The 17,140-nt window shown below is 40.6% G+C and overlaps 1 protein-coding gene across 6 annotated transcripts in view; it reads left to right on the plus strand.

Annotated features, from left to right (window-relative positions):
* Nucleotides 1-14,003, plus strand: part of STON1 (stonin 1) — a 21,312-nt gene extending 7,309 nt beyond the window's left edge. For 3 of the 6 annotated variants that reach the window (XM_085218875.1, XM_085218877.1, XM_085218876.1), the window contains exons 2-4: nucleotides 1,142-3,111; nucleotides 9,787-9,989; nucleotides 10,327-14,003. In XM_085218875.1, the coding sequence (XP_085075001.1) occupies nucleotides 1,191-3,111; nucleotides 9,787-9,989; nucleotides 10,327-10,401 (2,199 nt within the window). In that variant the 5' untranslated portion in view covers nucleotides 1,142-1,190 and the 3' untranslated portion in view covers nucleotides 10,402-14,003. Of the gene's footprint in view, nucleotides 1-1,141; nucleotides 3,112-7,086; nucleotides 8,483-9,786; nucleotides 9,990-10,326 lie in introns of those variants that run through there. The other 3 variants (XM_085218878.1, XR_014881854.1, XM_085218879.1) reach the window with 3 other exon arrangements.
* The last annotated feature ends 3,137 nt before the right edge of the window (nucleotides 14,004-17,140 follow it).

A 17,140-nucleotide genomic window follows, 5' to 3' on the forward strand; every position in this document is an offset into this window, starting at 1 on the left:
GAACAAGCCCAGCTTTCTCAGCCTTTCTTGGTGCTTCAGTCCTCTGAACATCTTCGTGGCCCTCCTCTGGAGCCACTCCAACAACTCCTCATCTTCATTGTGCTGGGGGCCTCAGGCCTGGACACAGTGCTGCAGGTGAGGTCTCACAAGGGCTCTCTTATGGCTAGCTCTTTCTTGAGCATTTCCACCTCCCCTCTCTAACTTCACTGTGATACATGTGATCCCTAAGGGTGTTAGTCCAGGGGTGAAAGAACAGAAGTGATAACTGCCCAGATCCAGGAGGCAGCTCAGGTATGAGCACGGAGCAGGCTGTGAGCCATGGGTCGGTTCTGATGTTGGCAGCATCCTCTCTGCGGCCTCTCACCTGCAGATGCTCATATGGGTGCTGTCACCCGTGCCTGTAACACAGTGAGAGTGTCTGCCTTGCAGTGGCTGTTCATTGCATGAGTTAACTTAGTGGACTGGTTTTACCATGACAGCAGTAATACGTGCACCTTTTCCATCAGCACTGAGTTGCTACAGCTCACTGTGGCACCAGATTTATTCTTGGAGACAGCTGCACCATTCTGAGTAAAACACTGTTCTTTAATGGAAAGAAAGATAAGAAACCTCATTTGAAGCAGAGGCATAGTATAGAAAAATCTCTGCCTGTATTATGCAGCTAAGTTGTATGGTAGAAAATATTTTTTTATGCGGTCCTTTTCACCCATGGGATATCATACTGTCTATGACAAGAGCAGAGAGGACATGTAATACACAAAATATATTAGATTGGGCAATGATTTTAAACTAAAAGAAGGTATGTCTAGATTGGATGAAAGGAAGAAATTTTTTATGAGGGTAGTGATGCACTGTCCAGAGAAGTTGTGGTTGCTCCATCCCTGGAGTTGTTTGAGGCCGGGCTGGATGGGACTTTAGGCAGCCTGATCTAGTGGGAGGTGTTCCTGCCAACAGCAGAGAGGTTGTGACTGGATGGTCTAAAAGGTCCCTTCCAACCCAAACCATTTCACGATTCTCTATGGCTTATAAACTGCACGTGATTTTTAAGTTTTGTGTGGTTTGAGTATTGTAAGGGTTGGGTTTCTCGCATTTTTTCTTTCAAGAGAATTGATTTCTGATTATGTCTCTTGTTTCTTCATAGATGGTTTGTGGGTGATATATCTGCGAGTGCTTCAGATTTCTCCTACAAGATGTGTTCCACAAATCCAGCCAACTGGGTTACCTTTGATGATGAACCACTCTTCCAGTCACCTCAGAAACTGGTGCATAATCAGAGCAGTTGTAAAGCAAACGGACTGAAACTCAATCTCTCTACTGTGCATGAATCTTCGAGTCGATCATCTTCTACAGGTAGCACTCCACTCTCATCTCCTGTAGTTGACTTCTACCTGAGTCCTGGCCCACCCAGTAACTCTCCACTTACTACGCCTACTAGAGAATACCCAGGCATCCAGAAGCACGGGATTCATGTCCTTTATCCTATTCCTGAATGGCCACCAAGTGCTAACCCTCCATCACCTGGGGTTTGCTCTTCCCTAGCCTTGCAGAAACCCAGCAGCCTTCTTTTGACTAATGATGGTTCAGTTAAGACTTCAGTCTCCAAATCAGTAGATGAAGGAAACACTGATCTGCAAGGAAGCTGTGACAAGTCAGAAGAGTCATCAGCAGTGGGGCAGTTCCCATACTTCCAAACCGACTGTGGTTTTTCCAGTCCCTTTTGGAATGAAGGATGCTCACTCAGCACATCACCAGCTAACATTAATGTGTACGGGAAAGATAAAGTACTTGATAAAGGCACTTGTCATTCTAAAGAAAAAGAGCTTTGCCATGATCAGAAGAGCCTTAACCAGGGCTCCTTCAGCTACATCTGTGAGAGGCTTGAACACCTGCAATTTGATGGCTCTGATGCTGTGGGAACTCTGCCCATCTCCAGTTCTCATGAATGGCACAAAGATCCCCCAGCTGTTCCTCACAGCCTGTTCAGGAGCCGGAAAGCTGATGGATGGCCGTTCATGCTGAGGATTCCTGAAAAGAAGAATATGATGTCATCTCGGCAATGGGGCCCTATTTACCTTAGAGTCCTGGCTGGAGGAATATTACAGATGTACTATGAAAAAGGACTCGAAAAACCTTTCAAAGAATTCCAGCTTCAGCCACACTGTAGGCTATCTGAACCCAAATTAGAGAGCTATAATGTTTCAGAAAAAATTCACACCGTAAAGATTGAGTGTGTATCTTATACAGAGAAAAGGAGGTATCATCCTAAGGTAGAAGTGATCCATGAGCCAGAGGTTGAGCAGATGTTAAAGCTGGGAACCACAGATTATAATGACTTCACTGATTTCCTTGTAACAGTTGAGGAAGAGCTTATGAAGCTTCCTACTACTTCTAAACAAAGGAGAAATTATGAAGAACAAGAAATGACTCTGGAAATAGTGGATAACTTTTGGGGAAAGGTCACTAAAGGAGAAGGAAAGCTCGTAGAAAGTGCTGTTATCACACATGTTTATTGTTTGTGTTTTGTGAATGGAGGTACTGACTGTTTTCTAACTCTAAATGACCTGGAACTCCAGAAGAGGGATGAGCGTTACTTTGAGAAGGAGGTGGAGAAGAAATGGATCAAGATTCTTGATTGCCATTTCCACAACTGTGTCAAAATACAGGAATTTGAGCAATTGCGAATTATCAAGTTTACACCCCCTGATGCCTGTAGGCTGGAGCTAATGCGTTTCAGGACACAGTATCATGGAGAAGACCTTCCATTTTCTCTGAAGGCAATGGTTGTAGTTCAGGGGGCATATGTAGAACTTCAGGCTTTTATAAATATGTCTTCAACTGCTCTGATCCCAACACGGTTGCCCTCTGTGAAATGCTGTGAAAATGTTATGATACACTTTCCGGTTCCTGCACAGTGGGTCAAAGCACTTTGGACCATGAACTTGCAAAGGCAGAAGTCCCTAAAAGCAAAAATGAACAGAAGAACGTGCCTTGGTTCTTTACATGAGATCGAATCTGATCCTGTAATACAAGTCTCAATTGGAACGGCAAAATATGAGAGTGCCTACAGGGCTGTTGTGTGGAAGATAGACAGGCTTCCAGATAAAAACTCAAGTAAATAATTCGCTCTATAAATTGATGGGCTTGGGTGCACGTCTTCTCAGGGTTTTTGTTCTTACACTTGTCTGCATAATTTTTTTATTTAAGGGCATTTTCCCAATTCAGTGGAGTCAGTAATTGTAAGGTTACAGTAGCATGAAAGTGGATCTCATCATTTTGAGTAAACCTCAAGCCTGGAGTAAGAAAAGATGGAAGGGTTTAAGCTTCACAGATTTCTGCTCGACGGTGGTGCCAACCCAGTGCCACACAGTTAATAGAAAGGGTGGTATTGGAACTGCTGCATTGTGGCTTTCTAGTCTCTGTTATTAAATGGTAGATATAATCTTTAACTAGAAAGTGCCATGTCAAACTCGGAGCAGTTTGTCTGTGCTTCTGCAAAGGCTGTTATCTACTGCCTCCTCTATGGGTTTGTGCATTGAGGTGGTGTGTTTGTGGCAATTACTGCACTGCCAAAGAATGACTCCCACTTCATTCCGGTTGCTCTCTGATGGTGATACCTCAGTAGATACTTACAGCAATAAAGCCAGCTAGATTTATACTCATGGACATCGGAATTGTTAATATTTCACTAAGTAAAATAGTTGGCTCCCTTTTGCTTTAGTTGCAAAAAGAAATATAATTTAGAGACACAGGAACATAGAAATATATGGTTTTAAAATTCCTATTTTTTTTATCATATTGATGACAGAGGACTGGAGCACCTCTCCTGTAAGGAAAGGTTGAGGGAACTGGGCTTGTTTAGCTTGGAGAAGAGAAGGCTCCAGGGAGACCTCATTGTGGCCCTTCTGTACTTAAAAGGAGCGTATCAACAGGAGCGGGAATGGCTGTTTATGAGGGTGGCTCGTGATAGGACAAGGGGGAATGGTTTTTAAACTGAGACAGGGAGGTTTAGGTTAGATATTAGGAGGAAGTTTTTCACACAGAGGGTGGTGATGCACTGGAACAGGCTGCCCAAGGAGGTTGTGGATGCCCCATCCCTGGAGGCATTCAAGGCCAGGCTGGATGTGGCTCTGGGCAGCCTGGTCTGCTGGTTGGTGACCCTGCACATAGCAGGGGGTTGAAACTAGGTGAAGATAGTGGTCCTTTTCAACCCAGGCCATTCTATGATATTATGAGATTACTAGGCTTAAGTACACCTTGTCTAAAGGTATACAAACTCTTGAAGAGTATATTATTCTGCTTTAAGTTCTGTTGAGTGAATGCACTTGGTCCTTTCCTTGGATGGGTATTTATATGTATTTGAGACTTTGGGAATCTGTAAGATTATTAAAGCAATTACCTAAACTTTGGGCAAAATCTGTACTTTTAAAAAGGGGATATATGTATAGTATTGGGCTAGTCTTGTAATATTCTGTCTGGACTAATTACCTCTTTAAAATGTTCAGAGAAGGTTTAGTCTTTGAAATACCTAGTTTCAGGTATGCTAATTTGACACGATCACCTGACAGTAGATGTGTAAGCAGGCAAAACTTCATATTCAAAGCAATTATAAAAAAAAGTAAAGGCAAAGATGCTACCATGGATTACTTTCTTCTCTATTTTAACAAACTGTAAATTATGTTCAGTCTGCTTAGTTGCTTAATTATGTGTTGTTTTTTTTTTTTAATTTACATTTCTGTATTTGAATACTTCTGATTGTTACTATGTGACTGTGATATCAACAGAAGAATTGAAGCAGGAGCAAATGAAATAAGAATAGTATCCTCAGTCTGTAGATGAACTAGATTGCTTTTAGTGCTAAAATATCATTCCAAAGCATCCTGCATCAACATGCTGATGTGGTGGCTGTGAGCATGAAGTGTTGTGTGGCTGCTGGCAGACCAGAACTTGTAGTTTTACTGATGACATTGTGTTGTGGTGCTGGTGCCTTTTGTGTTGTAATGTTTAGGCATTCAGGTCTTCTGAACCTCAAGCAATTTTGCCTTTCCATTTCTATTGATCTAAACAGTGGGAGGGAGGACACAAATGCTTCAGAGGTCAAATTCAGAAAGGACACTGTGTTAACACCATCTCACTTCTTCCTCTTCCTTTGCCTTGACCTGTGGCCAATGCCATATGATCTGTCCTGATTCCTCTGCAACTGAATGACTGCTTGGAGAGGAAGTGATCATAGAATCACAGAATATCCTGAGCTGGAAAGGACCCATAAGGATCACCGAGTCCAACCCTTGGCTCTACGCAGCATCAAAAATGGGGTGGGGGATGTTTTCTCACGACTTACAGGACTACCTTTTTGGGTCACTTTTAATATTCCTTCAGTATTCCTTTTGATATTCCTTTAGTGTTGGTTTGCTTCTGCAAAATCAAGTCAGCAGCTTTAGTCAGGCAATTTTAAAGAAGATTATGAGTTTTCTTAAGTCTTTAATTCCCTGCAGTTCATTCACCTTAAGATTAGATGTGCACAATTAAACATGGATTTCTGGTGTTTGAAAATAAGAACCTTCTTTTTGTGGCATCCTACAGCTTTACATTGTTTTTCAAGAGTACTTTAAATCTTGGATATCTGAATAATTCCTCTGGCTGAGATCTGCAAAATCATCTGTATTCTTGGAATGCTCACGTGTTTGGGAAAACATTTCAGTAGTAGTTCTGCCCAGTCAAATTTTAAAGCTTATTATCAAGTATTCTGTACACAGTGAAGATTTTAAAAATAGAACTGTCCCAAGGCATGCCAAAAATCTTGAGGCAATCAAACTAAAGGAAATATGTAAACATTCCTAATGTGTTTATTGCAGCAAGAAAAAATATGCCGAGGTTTTTGCTTTCAAAAAGCTTTTGTTCAAGGCTTAAAAAATGGGGGGGGGGGGGGGGGGGGGAGGAGGGAAAGATTGCTTGCAGTCATGTTGTAATTCCATTTATAGACATTGAAATGCGTTAGTATTCACTGGGTTCTACTAAATTGCTTCTGTGGAGGACTGCTGGTGAAGCGAACGCTATGTCAGCTCTGAGATACCACAGATTTTTAAAGCTGCCTGTGCTTATTTAGATGTATAAATGGACAGTTAGGAGCCTGAGTGTTAGCATAGATTGACAAAAGGTTAAAAAGCCTTGGCCTTGGAAAGGTTAATCCAATTAAGTTTCTGCATATTGAGTAAATCTGCTGTTTGTGAAATCAGGACTTTATATATAGAAATGTAGAACATTCAGTGATTTCAGCACAGTGCTGGGGCTGGCCTTTGCACTGGAGGAGCCATGCAATGTGTTGCCTGGGGAGCCTGGGAGGCACTACACTTGCAATTGCTGTGTTTTAATCTTTTGCTATGTAAATTTCTGCCTGTGGTATTTCCTGCAATGCCCATCTGTCTTTGGACCCTTGCTATGGACTGAATTGTCTGAATTCATGAGCCTTTCTCAGATCAAGGTTGCTTGAATGCTACCTTGGGTGACTGGGTGCTAAATAGCGTGAGTAAAGGCAGCAAAGTTAGATTAATAATAGCCTGTGAAGCGCTATCTGAATGCCAGATGACAGTTTGAATCTCATTTCATAGACAGTTGTTTGTTTGTTTTTGTTTGTTATTCTTCAGATGATTGGAGCAATAGTTTGGAATATTTTTTTGGAGATAAGAACCAGATTGGCAGATGTAAAATAGGATTTAGGTCTCTTAGTTCAAAAAACTTGTAACAAGTTGTCTGATCACCTCAGACCCAGGATTTCTGTCTCTCAAGTTAGCCAGTAAAAGCTCCATTTTTCTCCCCAGATTATCCAGTTACCTTTCAGAAGTGATTTGTTTCCGTCAGGCCAGATGGCCATGTCTCCATGATGCCTGAAAGTACGTGTTTTGCACAGCTAGACAAGCATCTGAATAGTATGTTCTCTTAGCTTCCACTGGGCAACTTTACAAGTTTACCCTGTGCCTGCTTGTTTTTGCCACGTTTTCTCTGTTTCTGGCCAACGTCTAGTTTATTTAGCATTACTGTTTCTTTTGCAAAAGATTTTGTACACACAGCCTCTCTTTCTTCTAACTCCAGTGTTGGTACTAGACTGGGAAACAACAGTTTCATGGAGCAGAGCTGATGAGGACTGGCAAATTTTAGGTGAAAACTGAAGCAATGCTCAGCATCTTCTGAGTGCTGTGCTGGTTGATCACTTCACATCCAACAGCTGATGATCCTACTAGTGCCTACCAGCAGGCAGAGGAACTTGTCTACAAACGGTGAGTACCTCTGTTGTTGCAGTAGGTGTTGAGGGAATTCCTATGTTTTGGGGTTAAGTAAAAGAGCCAAGTGGATGCTGCTCCAGAGGACTTGGGGCAGAGCCTTAACCAGATCCCAAAACTGTAATCTTTATTTTTGCAGGCTACAACCTAGCAGAAAGAAAGAGCCCCAGAACCTACCAGACCCCAACACCAAGATCACATCAAGCGCTCTGCCTGTCACAGCCTGTGTTACCTGGAATAGAAGCCTAGATGTATTTTTAAGTGCTATGTGGTATCTGAATCATAACTACGCCTTGTCTAAAAGAGGATCCTCTAGCATCCTCTAGTTCCAAGAGGAACAGCCCATTTATATCTTCATCTGAGATCATGTGGACATTTACCATCGACATTTATTCATCCAGAAAAAATTCAAGCAGTGGTTATTTCACAGATTGCCATTCTCAGAAGACAAAATGCTTTTCCAGACAACTCCCATTACTACTTGTTTCTTCACAGGCCTCCCTCCCACAGGAAGAATCTGATTTCCAAAAAGCCCTAGATGTATACTCTTTCCATCATAAATGAACTCCAAAAAAGATGCTGCTGGACAAACTCTTTCTCCTCAGATTGTTATCAACCATAGCCTCAATAGGCTGAGAGAGAACGTGATCTGCCACCTTAGTGTTGCAGCCACTGCTGTTTTGCCTGGGATTCTATGCCTGTGGCTGTTGAGCAGTTAGCACATCCCAACTCAGCAGGTCCTTGAAACCATGAGGAGTACAGCTCAGGTGGGTTGCAGTGCCAGATACAAGGTGGCAGCCAGCAATTTAGCTTTGGAATGGAGTGCTACATCTGGTCTTCTTCACTGTTGGTGTTGCTGTCACAACTACTGCTGGAACAAGAGCAGATTGAAGAATGGAAAGGCTTTGCACAGCAGCGGATTGCTTTGTCGTGTCTGGGCAGTCTGGAAGAGTGATTATGGAGCAAGAGAGTGCTAGCGTGGGAGAAATGTGCTTGGCCACAGGAAGGGATTACCAGCAGAAATCATGGACAAGACCCACATCACAGTGGGATACAGACCTGCCTGTCACTGTGTATGAGTGACCAGCTGTCATCTCCTCACAGTTATTTAGTCCTTCTCAGCTTCCCTCTCAAAGAGCTAGAATACTTGCTTCTGACTGTGATCCTTCCTTCATTTCTATAATAAAATACCTGAAATTACAGTTTTATCTATCTGCGTAATGTCTTTTTGTCCACATGCTGCATGCCCCTGGCACTGCATTTCTTTGCCTAAGACCTTTATGTAAACTGGGTATCAATGTTCTTTAGTGCCGTGAATGACCCAGCACTATGTTGATGATATGTTGATGATTCCCATGGGTGGATAAAGCTCGGTGTATGTTACTTCTGTCTTCAGTATTTCTTTCATTTGGGTGCAAAATTGATAGCTGGAACTGGCAGAAGAAAGAATGAGACTTTTTGCTTAAACTTTGAGATGCCAGTCAGTATAATGGATAAAAGCCAAATATACAGTGTGAAGCCCATTTTTCACAAAATTCGACCAATCCTTTCTTTGCTTTTCTTGGCCTGAAGCCAAATGGAACTTGGTTGTTTATTCTGATGCTGGAGAAGAAAGGAAAGGCAGAATTGTTTCTCTATGCCCTGAAGAATTTGACAATGCAGATGTGATAGAAAGGGTTCTTTTTATTATGTTATACTGCTTTCCTTCCTAGTGGTCCTGCCCATCTCAGCTTTTTTTATTTGGAAGGCTGGCATTTCACCCTGGTGTTCCTGTGTACCAGGTGAAAGAAATGGTTTCCTTTACCATTCCCACATTACAACAGGACAGTTACTTCAGCAGTGTCTTCGTTGGGGAGAAGTAGAAGTGTTCTTTTCCCATAGCAGAAGCAAAACTAGAAAAGGTGTGCAGGCAGCTTGTATCCTGGCAGCTGCACCACATCTTGTTTGAGCTGCAGTCTGAGCTGTGCCCTTATCTTCCTACCATAGACCTCCAGTAATAAATGATTGTATGTAAGATAGCTGTATTTCTTGCAATCAACATCCCAGTGAAATTCCTACAGCAGAAAGCTCTGAAAAACGTGGTTGTTGGGCACAGGGAGGCATCTCTGTCTTGGCTAAGCTGGGTCTTCCAGTTTTCATTTTTCTATGAGACTTAAAGTAAGAATTGTATTTTTGAGTGAAAACTGAGTTTATTCCCTTGTAGTCTGAATTTAGCAGCCATTTTTACTATTCTCTTCTTAATCAGAAGCTGGGAGGATCTAATAAATTGTATGTAAATTAATTTGTAAAACTACAGTGAAAAGTGTGCTGAAGAGAAAAAAGTGAGTAAGGTGCCTCCATATGTCCAAGCAGCAAATTTGATAGGATAATGTACAACATAACAGCTTTGCCTTAATAAAAAATAGAGCTGTGATCTCCTGCCAGCAGATTAACCATGCGTTAGAAACAAAGAAAAAGATAATTAACTGATGCTTTTTTTTCTGTTTGTTTGTCTGTCACTTCCTTTCTCAAGGTGCAGATCAGCCACACAGCCTGTCCTACAAACTGGAGCTAGGATCAGACCAGGAAATACCTTCTGACTGGTATCCATTCGCCACTGTGCAGTTTGTTATTCACGATGCCTGTGCCTCAGGAACAGAAGTGAAGTCACTGGGCTTAGAGAGTGATGTGCAGCCCCAGAAGCACGTGATTCAGAAAGCTTTTTACCATTGCCAGGTATCTTCAGTTCTGCATTTCCATTTTTTTTTCCTTTTCTTTCTTTGCCCTACTCTCTTCATACAGTATCCTAACCTTTCATTTGCTTGAGATAATGGCTTCAAGCAAGGAACCATTAAAAAATAATTCCTTGTCTGATCGAAGATGATGTTGAAAAACAGAACTGTAAATGCAGCCTTGTTTTTCCTCAGTGAGCTATTTTTGGGAGCAGTAGTTTTGAAATCTGTTGGTCTGGAAATGTCTTAATTCTGCATCAAAGCTATTATTTGTGCCATTGCTGCAGAACATGCTTTCAGTTGTTTGCTAATTCTACCTGCCTTTTGTTTTCTAACTACAGGTTGAAATTGAAAAGAAGTGGATTAGGCTTGATGGAGAAGATCCAGATAAGGCTGGCAACTGCTTGATGCAGTGAAAGAGAACAACGGCCATCATTGTAGGGTATTTACACAGGCAATTCTATTGTTAGAAACAGCACGATGACCTACTTTCACATAAAAGAAGTCACTGAATATATTTTTAAGTGCTTTTGGGTTTGATTCTGCAAATCAGCACTCATTCTATTGGCTTGTGTTCAAGTCATGTTCCTGTCATGGAAAAACCGATATGGACAAGGTCTGCTTATAAAGGTTTGCAAGATACGAGCACTTATTTGACTGATCATAATATATATTTTTTCCTCTTGCATATCTATGACTTGGGAACAATCTCATATTCCACATTGAAACCTAACAGCACTACTCAAAGAGTTTGAGTCACTTGGACATATAATATCAGCAATAAAACCTGCCAGGGCTCTTACATGCAGACCAGCATCTGTGTAGGGTCCAGCAGGACCAATTACATCTTTTTTAGTGATGCTTGAAATCCTCCATCCCCTATATTTCTGTTCTCCACAATTTATGTGAGCAGAACAAATTGTAATATTATTCTCTATGAGAGCTTAAACTAATGAGTTAGAACCAGGGTGATTTCATTGGTAAAATGGGAAAAGTTCTCCTGCAGTAATATTCCTCATTTTTCTGTGGCAGTCTTTTTCTTCCCAGCACTTCTGTCTGTGTCAGCATTAGACTTTTTTTTTTCCACTGCTGCAGCAAGTGAGGGGGCGGATAGCATAAATCAGCCCAGTTCCTTTTCATTTGATGAAGCTCTGATAATTTACACCAGCAGAGTGTAAATTGAAAAAAATGGTGACTTGCTACCAATTGCTCCTTTAGGATGCAGGGTCCAGATATTGCTTTGGAAACTGCAGGAGCTTCTGCACTGCTGCTTGAAGGAGCCTCAAGACAGAGAGCATGTCTTCCCATGCATGGGAAGTGAGATTTCATCGTGCCACTGGCTGACGGCCTTTCTGGAGGGAAACGGTGCAGGAATAGACTGTTACAAAGGAAGTGAAGCTGTGTTACTTCACCAAATAGCTACTAACACTTTATTAATGTATTAATGTCCTATCATTGTAATTTAGGAAGAGTTTCTTCACTTCCTTACAGCCGTTATTCCCTTAATCATTTTATGCAGGCTGTAATTCCCACTCCAAGAAATACAGTAAGTTGAAAAAATATTCTTAGTATGTTTTTATTTTTTCCTAAAGCAATCCTTACTTGAAATGGACATGTTTGGAGAACAAAAATACAGTAATGCACAGAGTTTCACTTTATATTTTTCTACAGCTTGTAACTGCTTATATGAGCACTGTAAAAATACAGATAAATGTTATTCTGCCAAAGTAGAAAAACGTGGGATATGCACTGAGGAACTTACCAGTTGGAGGAAACAGAAGGCTGTAATATGAACGTAGTTCACCACAATAAACTTTTCTCCCTGTTTGGAAGCTGAGAATGAGATGGGTAATAGATTCTGTAGTAAGTCCTGGGAGCAGGCTTTTATGGGTATTACACTGCCAAAGCCCCAGAAAGACTATTATGCTATTTTGTCATCTTTATATTATCCCTTTTTATTGGCAGATGTGATATCATAAATCTAAGCAAGCATTTGAGTACAGTAGGGATCCAAAATATGTCTCAGATACTGCATCCTCCATTCCTCTTTTGCCTTTAGTAGCCATTAGCATCTTCAAATCATGTTTGGTTTATTGTATTCAAATTTAATTTTGGTTTATTTACTTCCGAACTGAACTGAGTGATACAAGTGCATGCTGGGGCAACACTTTTATAATTAGCACCATGGCAGAGGTCTGTGATTCATTTAAGTCCATGGCTATGGTAGAGCTGCAAAGCTGCATTATAAATTTGCCTTTCCTGGTAATCAGTCCTTATTCTATCTGGTATGGTGCAAGTGATCATTCCGCCTTACTGAGCTCATTAACAGAGATAGGTCAAGCTGCAGCTTTCTCCACATGGCACAATTGTGAATTTCCATCTAAGGCTTGCCAGACTCTCTGTTCGCTTTAACAGGAATGGGATCAGGGTCACAGGGAATCCACTCCACAAAGATGGAATGAAAGAAAGAAAGTTACTGTTTCATTCATGGTTTTCACAACAAGTCTAAGGCTGAAAAACTACCCTCTTCAGTCTCAAACAGGTGATTTTGTGCCTTACTGTCAGAATATTGAAAAATGTAAGGCAGTTCAATGACAGAAAGTTTGGGTTGACCTAATTCTCCCCATCAAATTCTAACTTCCCTTTCTATTGCAACAATCTAAAGCAGAAACACTGGCTTCCCTTTTCTAATATTTCTTCTGCGTGCTCTGATACCACTGAATATAACCAGTTGAACAAATATTCTCAGTGTTTAACACTTAATTGCTAACATTTTCTATGAATGCTATAGTAGCTGATGGTAAGTAAACATACTGATCTTTATTGTTTAGAAATCTGGGCAGTAAATTGTCTAACTGCATTCTGGGGGGGGAACTGGGTAAGGAACAGTTGCTATAACATGTCGAGGTACTCAGTGTCCAGCTGACAGAGGGACTGGAGCTTTAAATAGCCCATGAGGTATGCTGGCATGGTACAAGGAAGCAGGGGTTGTGTGTATGTGAGCTGTGCTTGCCTGCAGCTAGCACCTGCACTCACTGAAATTCTTCCAACTGTTCTGCTCACTTCAGATGCGTACACTTCACTAAAATTTACTGCAGGGCAGTGTTTAGATGTTACCTGTGTTTCCTTCCCAAAGGAGAAGCAGAGCTTGGGATGTTTTATATTTTAAATGGAAATCAATGAGAACAGCTATTTTTAAAGCGTTTTCTTTATTTACAAATCTATTGTATTTGCTCAAACTGACAAATGTCTTTGCATTAACGTTTCTTACACTAGTTGTGTTGCCATAGATAATACTTGATATAACTTTGGATTCAAAAACACCCATTGAAGTCAATGGAAGTCTTTTAACTGACAAAATGGGATCTGCATCAAAGTCTGTAAGAATAAAGGAGCGGCAAAAAGAAAGAAAAAAGAAATGAATAGTTGTAATGGGCAGGAAAAGAAAACACTGTAGAATATTTTTGATGCTGGTCAATAAGCAACCTGAAATGCATGCTTATTCCAACCAGAAGAGAGAACAAAAGAGATGAAAGGAGGTGTAACTGGGTGTCAAAGCTGAAGCCTTGCAGTGACAGGGAATGATGCTCTGACTGCTCCTGGGCAGGGAGCAGCTCTTAAAAATGAGGGTGGTGGTGCACTCCATTGAATGTGATGCCAAGCCATGGTCATCCTTATGCGCCATATAAATTGTCCAAAACTCTACATTTGAAAATATACTTTCACACGTTGCTTCTAGTAGCATTTGTTTTATTTGACAGACTTCTTAGCTGCAGTACTGGCGTCCACATCTTTATTTCACATTTATTTGTCTTTTTGTTGACTAAACACGGTAACTAACTGCTGCAGTTAGTAATTCTTAGCTGTAATTTTGATAACTCTGAAGCAGTGCTGTTATTCTTAATGGAAAATATAATTTTATTTTTGTCAGTTTAACTGTAAACAGATCATGCTGATGATCCTGTAATAACGTTTTGTAGATTGCATATTGATTAAAAAAATAAAGTTGTATTTCAAACTTGCCGTTTCTTGTTCTTGCCGTTCCCCTCACTAAAAATTTATCAAGCTTGCTTTAGATTTACTGTAATTAACTGGTTGATCTTGTAGTGGTGAGTACTGCAGTTCATTAGAAAAAGGAATTGCACTGTGTGTATGAGTGGGGGATGTCACTCCCAGTCTCAAATGATGCTGGTCACAAAAAGCTGAACTACATATTCCATTAATGATCATATACTGCAGGCTTTTTGCCTCATTCACATAACAATAGTAAGCCAATGAATGTTTTTTTTCCTATCCAGTGCTTCTCCAAACTCCCTGGGATGTTTGAATATAACCTAGTGACAATCATTGAAGACCTTCAGAAATTTCAGTCTGTTCTTGAAATGAGCTGCAATTCATAGTGAAGTGGTGAAGTCGCAGTGGGGAAATACATGAGTAAGGCAGAGATCTGTGGGGCAGCACTTCAAGGAATTGCCTTAAAGTATAAAATAACCATGCCACTTATCCTGTGCTGCTGTCTCTCTGTCAGGTGAAAACATGTAAACATTTATTTTTAGGACAATCTCCTAGCATGTGCTATGTTCAGCTGTTTTATAGCTCTTTCATTAGTAAAATTAGTAAAAAAGTGACCTGTAATTTTTTAGAAAAATCACTTCTTAGACACAGAACAGTGGAGTTGCGAAGCCTTGGAGCAGGGCTAGAGCATTTTTGGGGATACAAGATGGGAGGTTGAGTATTCAGGAAAGGCAAAGCTTATTTCATCCTTAATTAGGATTACTTATGCTGAGTTTCTGGGTGTTTTAGAGAGCAGAGCTGTATTCTGCTATTTGGTGTATTCAGTCTACCAGGAATGCCATTTTTATACAGCTTTTTTACAGGTCAGAGCTCTTCTATGCTCCCCAATATCCAGAAAATGTATCATTAAATTGAATTCAGAGAAAGCCTTTCCTACAGTTCCTCTGATGAAGTGGTTTGAATCAGGTAAAAAAACGGGAGAGTCATCTGAGGAAACAGGAGTCACACATCATAACTGGGAGAGGAACAAATCACAGGTCCCAGCTTTATCTGTCTCAGATCTCCAAAAGAATGAAGGAGCTCATAATAAAACCACACTATTAATAAAATTGGTTATGATAGCAGAGCACCATATCTCTAAACAGCTGAAAACAAAGGCAGCATGTTAGATAATATCTTTAAAATGAAATTATAGTTCTGCCCATGTCAAGGCTGCTGCATAAGGACTGCCCAGATTCTGCAACCACTTTCTTCTAAGAATGATTACTTTTACTTGGCAAGAGGAACGAGAGGGTAGTTGTAAAATAATACCTTGAGAAGGAGTCGGGTAGAGCTGCAGTTGTTCCTCCACAGCAGCAATACTGGTTTTTAACAGCAGAGGGCATTCTCTACCAAGCATCTGAGTTCGCTGAGGCCAGTGTTTCAAGCGGTAATGCATTGGAAAACAGTATTTTTTAAAATGAATAATAAAGATTCATCACCCGAAATTAAATCTTCCCTAGACGTCACGTATCAAGAGGAGTATAAATAATTACAAATTAAAACCTGTCCAGTAAATGAATGTTTGAGGTGCCCTTAAGCATCACTATCCCAAATACTGACAAAACCCTGAAAAATCAGGAGGATCTGAACAGCATACTAATCTTTTTGATAGCCTGGCTTCTAAAACACTTGAGAGCTGTTAAAGAAACTGCAGTGGGGAGGGCTGGACTGGAAGCTGAATTAAGACTGATGAAACATAGATGCTGTTCCCAACCGCTTTGTGTGAGGCTGGGCAAAATATCTGGTGCATTTTTTCACTTAAGAGTGGGGTTAAATGTTAAGAAAATGCATAAGCATGAAAATCATGACAGGCTTGCATTTTATGTTGCAGGACACTGATACTGTGTTAAGATCAGCAATACCAAAAGTAGCTAATTAGTATTAAGTACTGCTATTACTGGATATTTTTATAGATGTTCTTATTCAAGGAAGATTTAATTTAAGGATGTAATTAACCAGGCTTTTTTTTATGCTTGTCCAGTGGACACACTGATCACAGCACTTGATGAGAAGATATCTTCTCTAGTAATTTCTAACAGAAATTTTATCAGGTAGTTGCCAGACCTCAGGTGATAACCAAGTGCCTTGATTAGCAGGCAATGCCTATTGCAACCTCACTGTGTGCCTTGGAAAGTTGTATCCTCACCCTCTATTTTTACTTTCTTCTAAGCAATACCTGTGTACTATGGGTAGGTGTAGAGTGCTGTTCCTGCACGAAGGGAATTCACACATTGACTTTGGTGGTGGGGCTTTGGTATTTACCAGCAATATAAAGGACAGTATTTACAACACACGGGATATGGCTACAGTGCCTTGTGCTGCTGAAATTTGTTAGACACATAAAAATACAGAAACACACCGTTAACTAGAAGTGCAGGCGTAGCTCATTTGCCATGGTCTGCAAATGTCCTTGTGGGCGTATCCAAAGTAACCTGGCCTCTATTTGAGACAGCTGAGAAGTCCTCCAGAACCAAGCTCCCCAGTCTGCACCTCTTTTTGAAGTCATATATGCAAACTGTTTTAAGTACAAGGAACTCTGTAACATAAATGAAAGATCGTAGAAAGCGAGAAACTCATTTATAAATGTTTTTCTTTCTGCATGTTTTCCACCTTTACAAAACTGCCTTGTGGTAATGCTGGCAGATAGATAGCTATGTATCAGGTTTATCTGTCTCATGAATAAGTTGCAGCCAGCTGCAGGATCACCATCTGCAATCTTCAGGGCCCAGTGAGATCCTAAAGGCTTCTTGCTATTTCTGCTAACACGACAGGGCTAATCAGACAGGAGAATAATGGCTCTCTTGGTATGCGCTATCCCAGACAGTTTCAAGTGAACACCATGCTTTAAAAACACATTCTATTATTCAAATTATTCTATAAGCAAAGGCAATGGCTTGCCTTTTTCTTGTGTTGATGCAGGGTGTACAGAACAGCTGAATATGCAATTGTCATTTGATTCAAGATCTAGACAGTATCATTAAACATTTCTGTTACAAAGCAAAATTACTTCAACAGCGAATAGCACTTGTTCTTTGTCTCACTTGTAAAAATGCAACTTAGAATATGATTATGGATGTTGCTTCTTTTTTTATGTTGTGG

This window comes from Meleagris gallopavo, chromosome 2, assembly GCF_905368555.1.
Source record: "Meleagris gallopavo chromosome 2, MGAL_WU_HG_1.1, whole genome shotgun sequence".
NCBI lineage: Eukaryota > Metazoa > Chordata > Aves > Galliformes > Phasianidae > Meleagris > Meleagris gallopavo.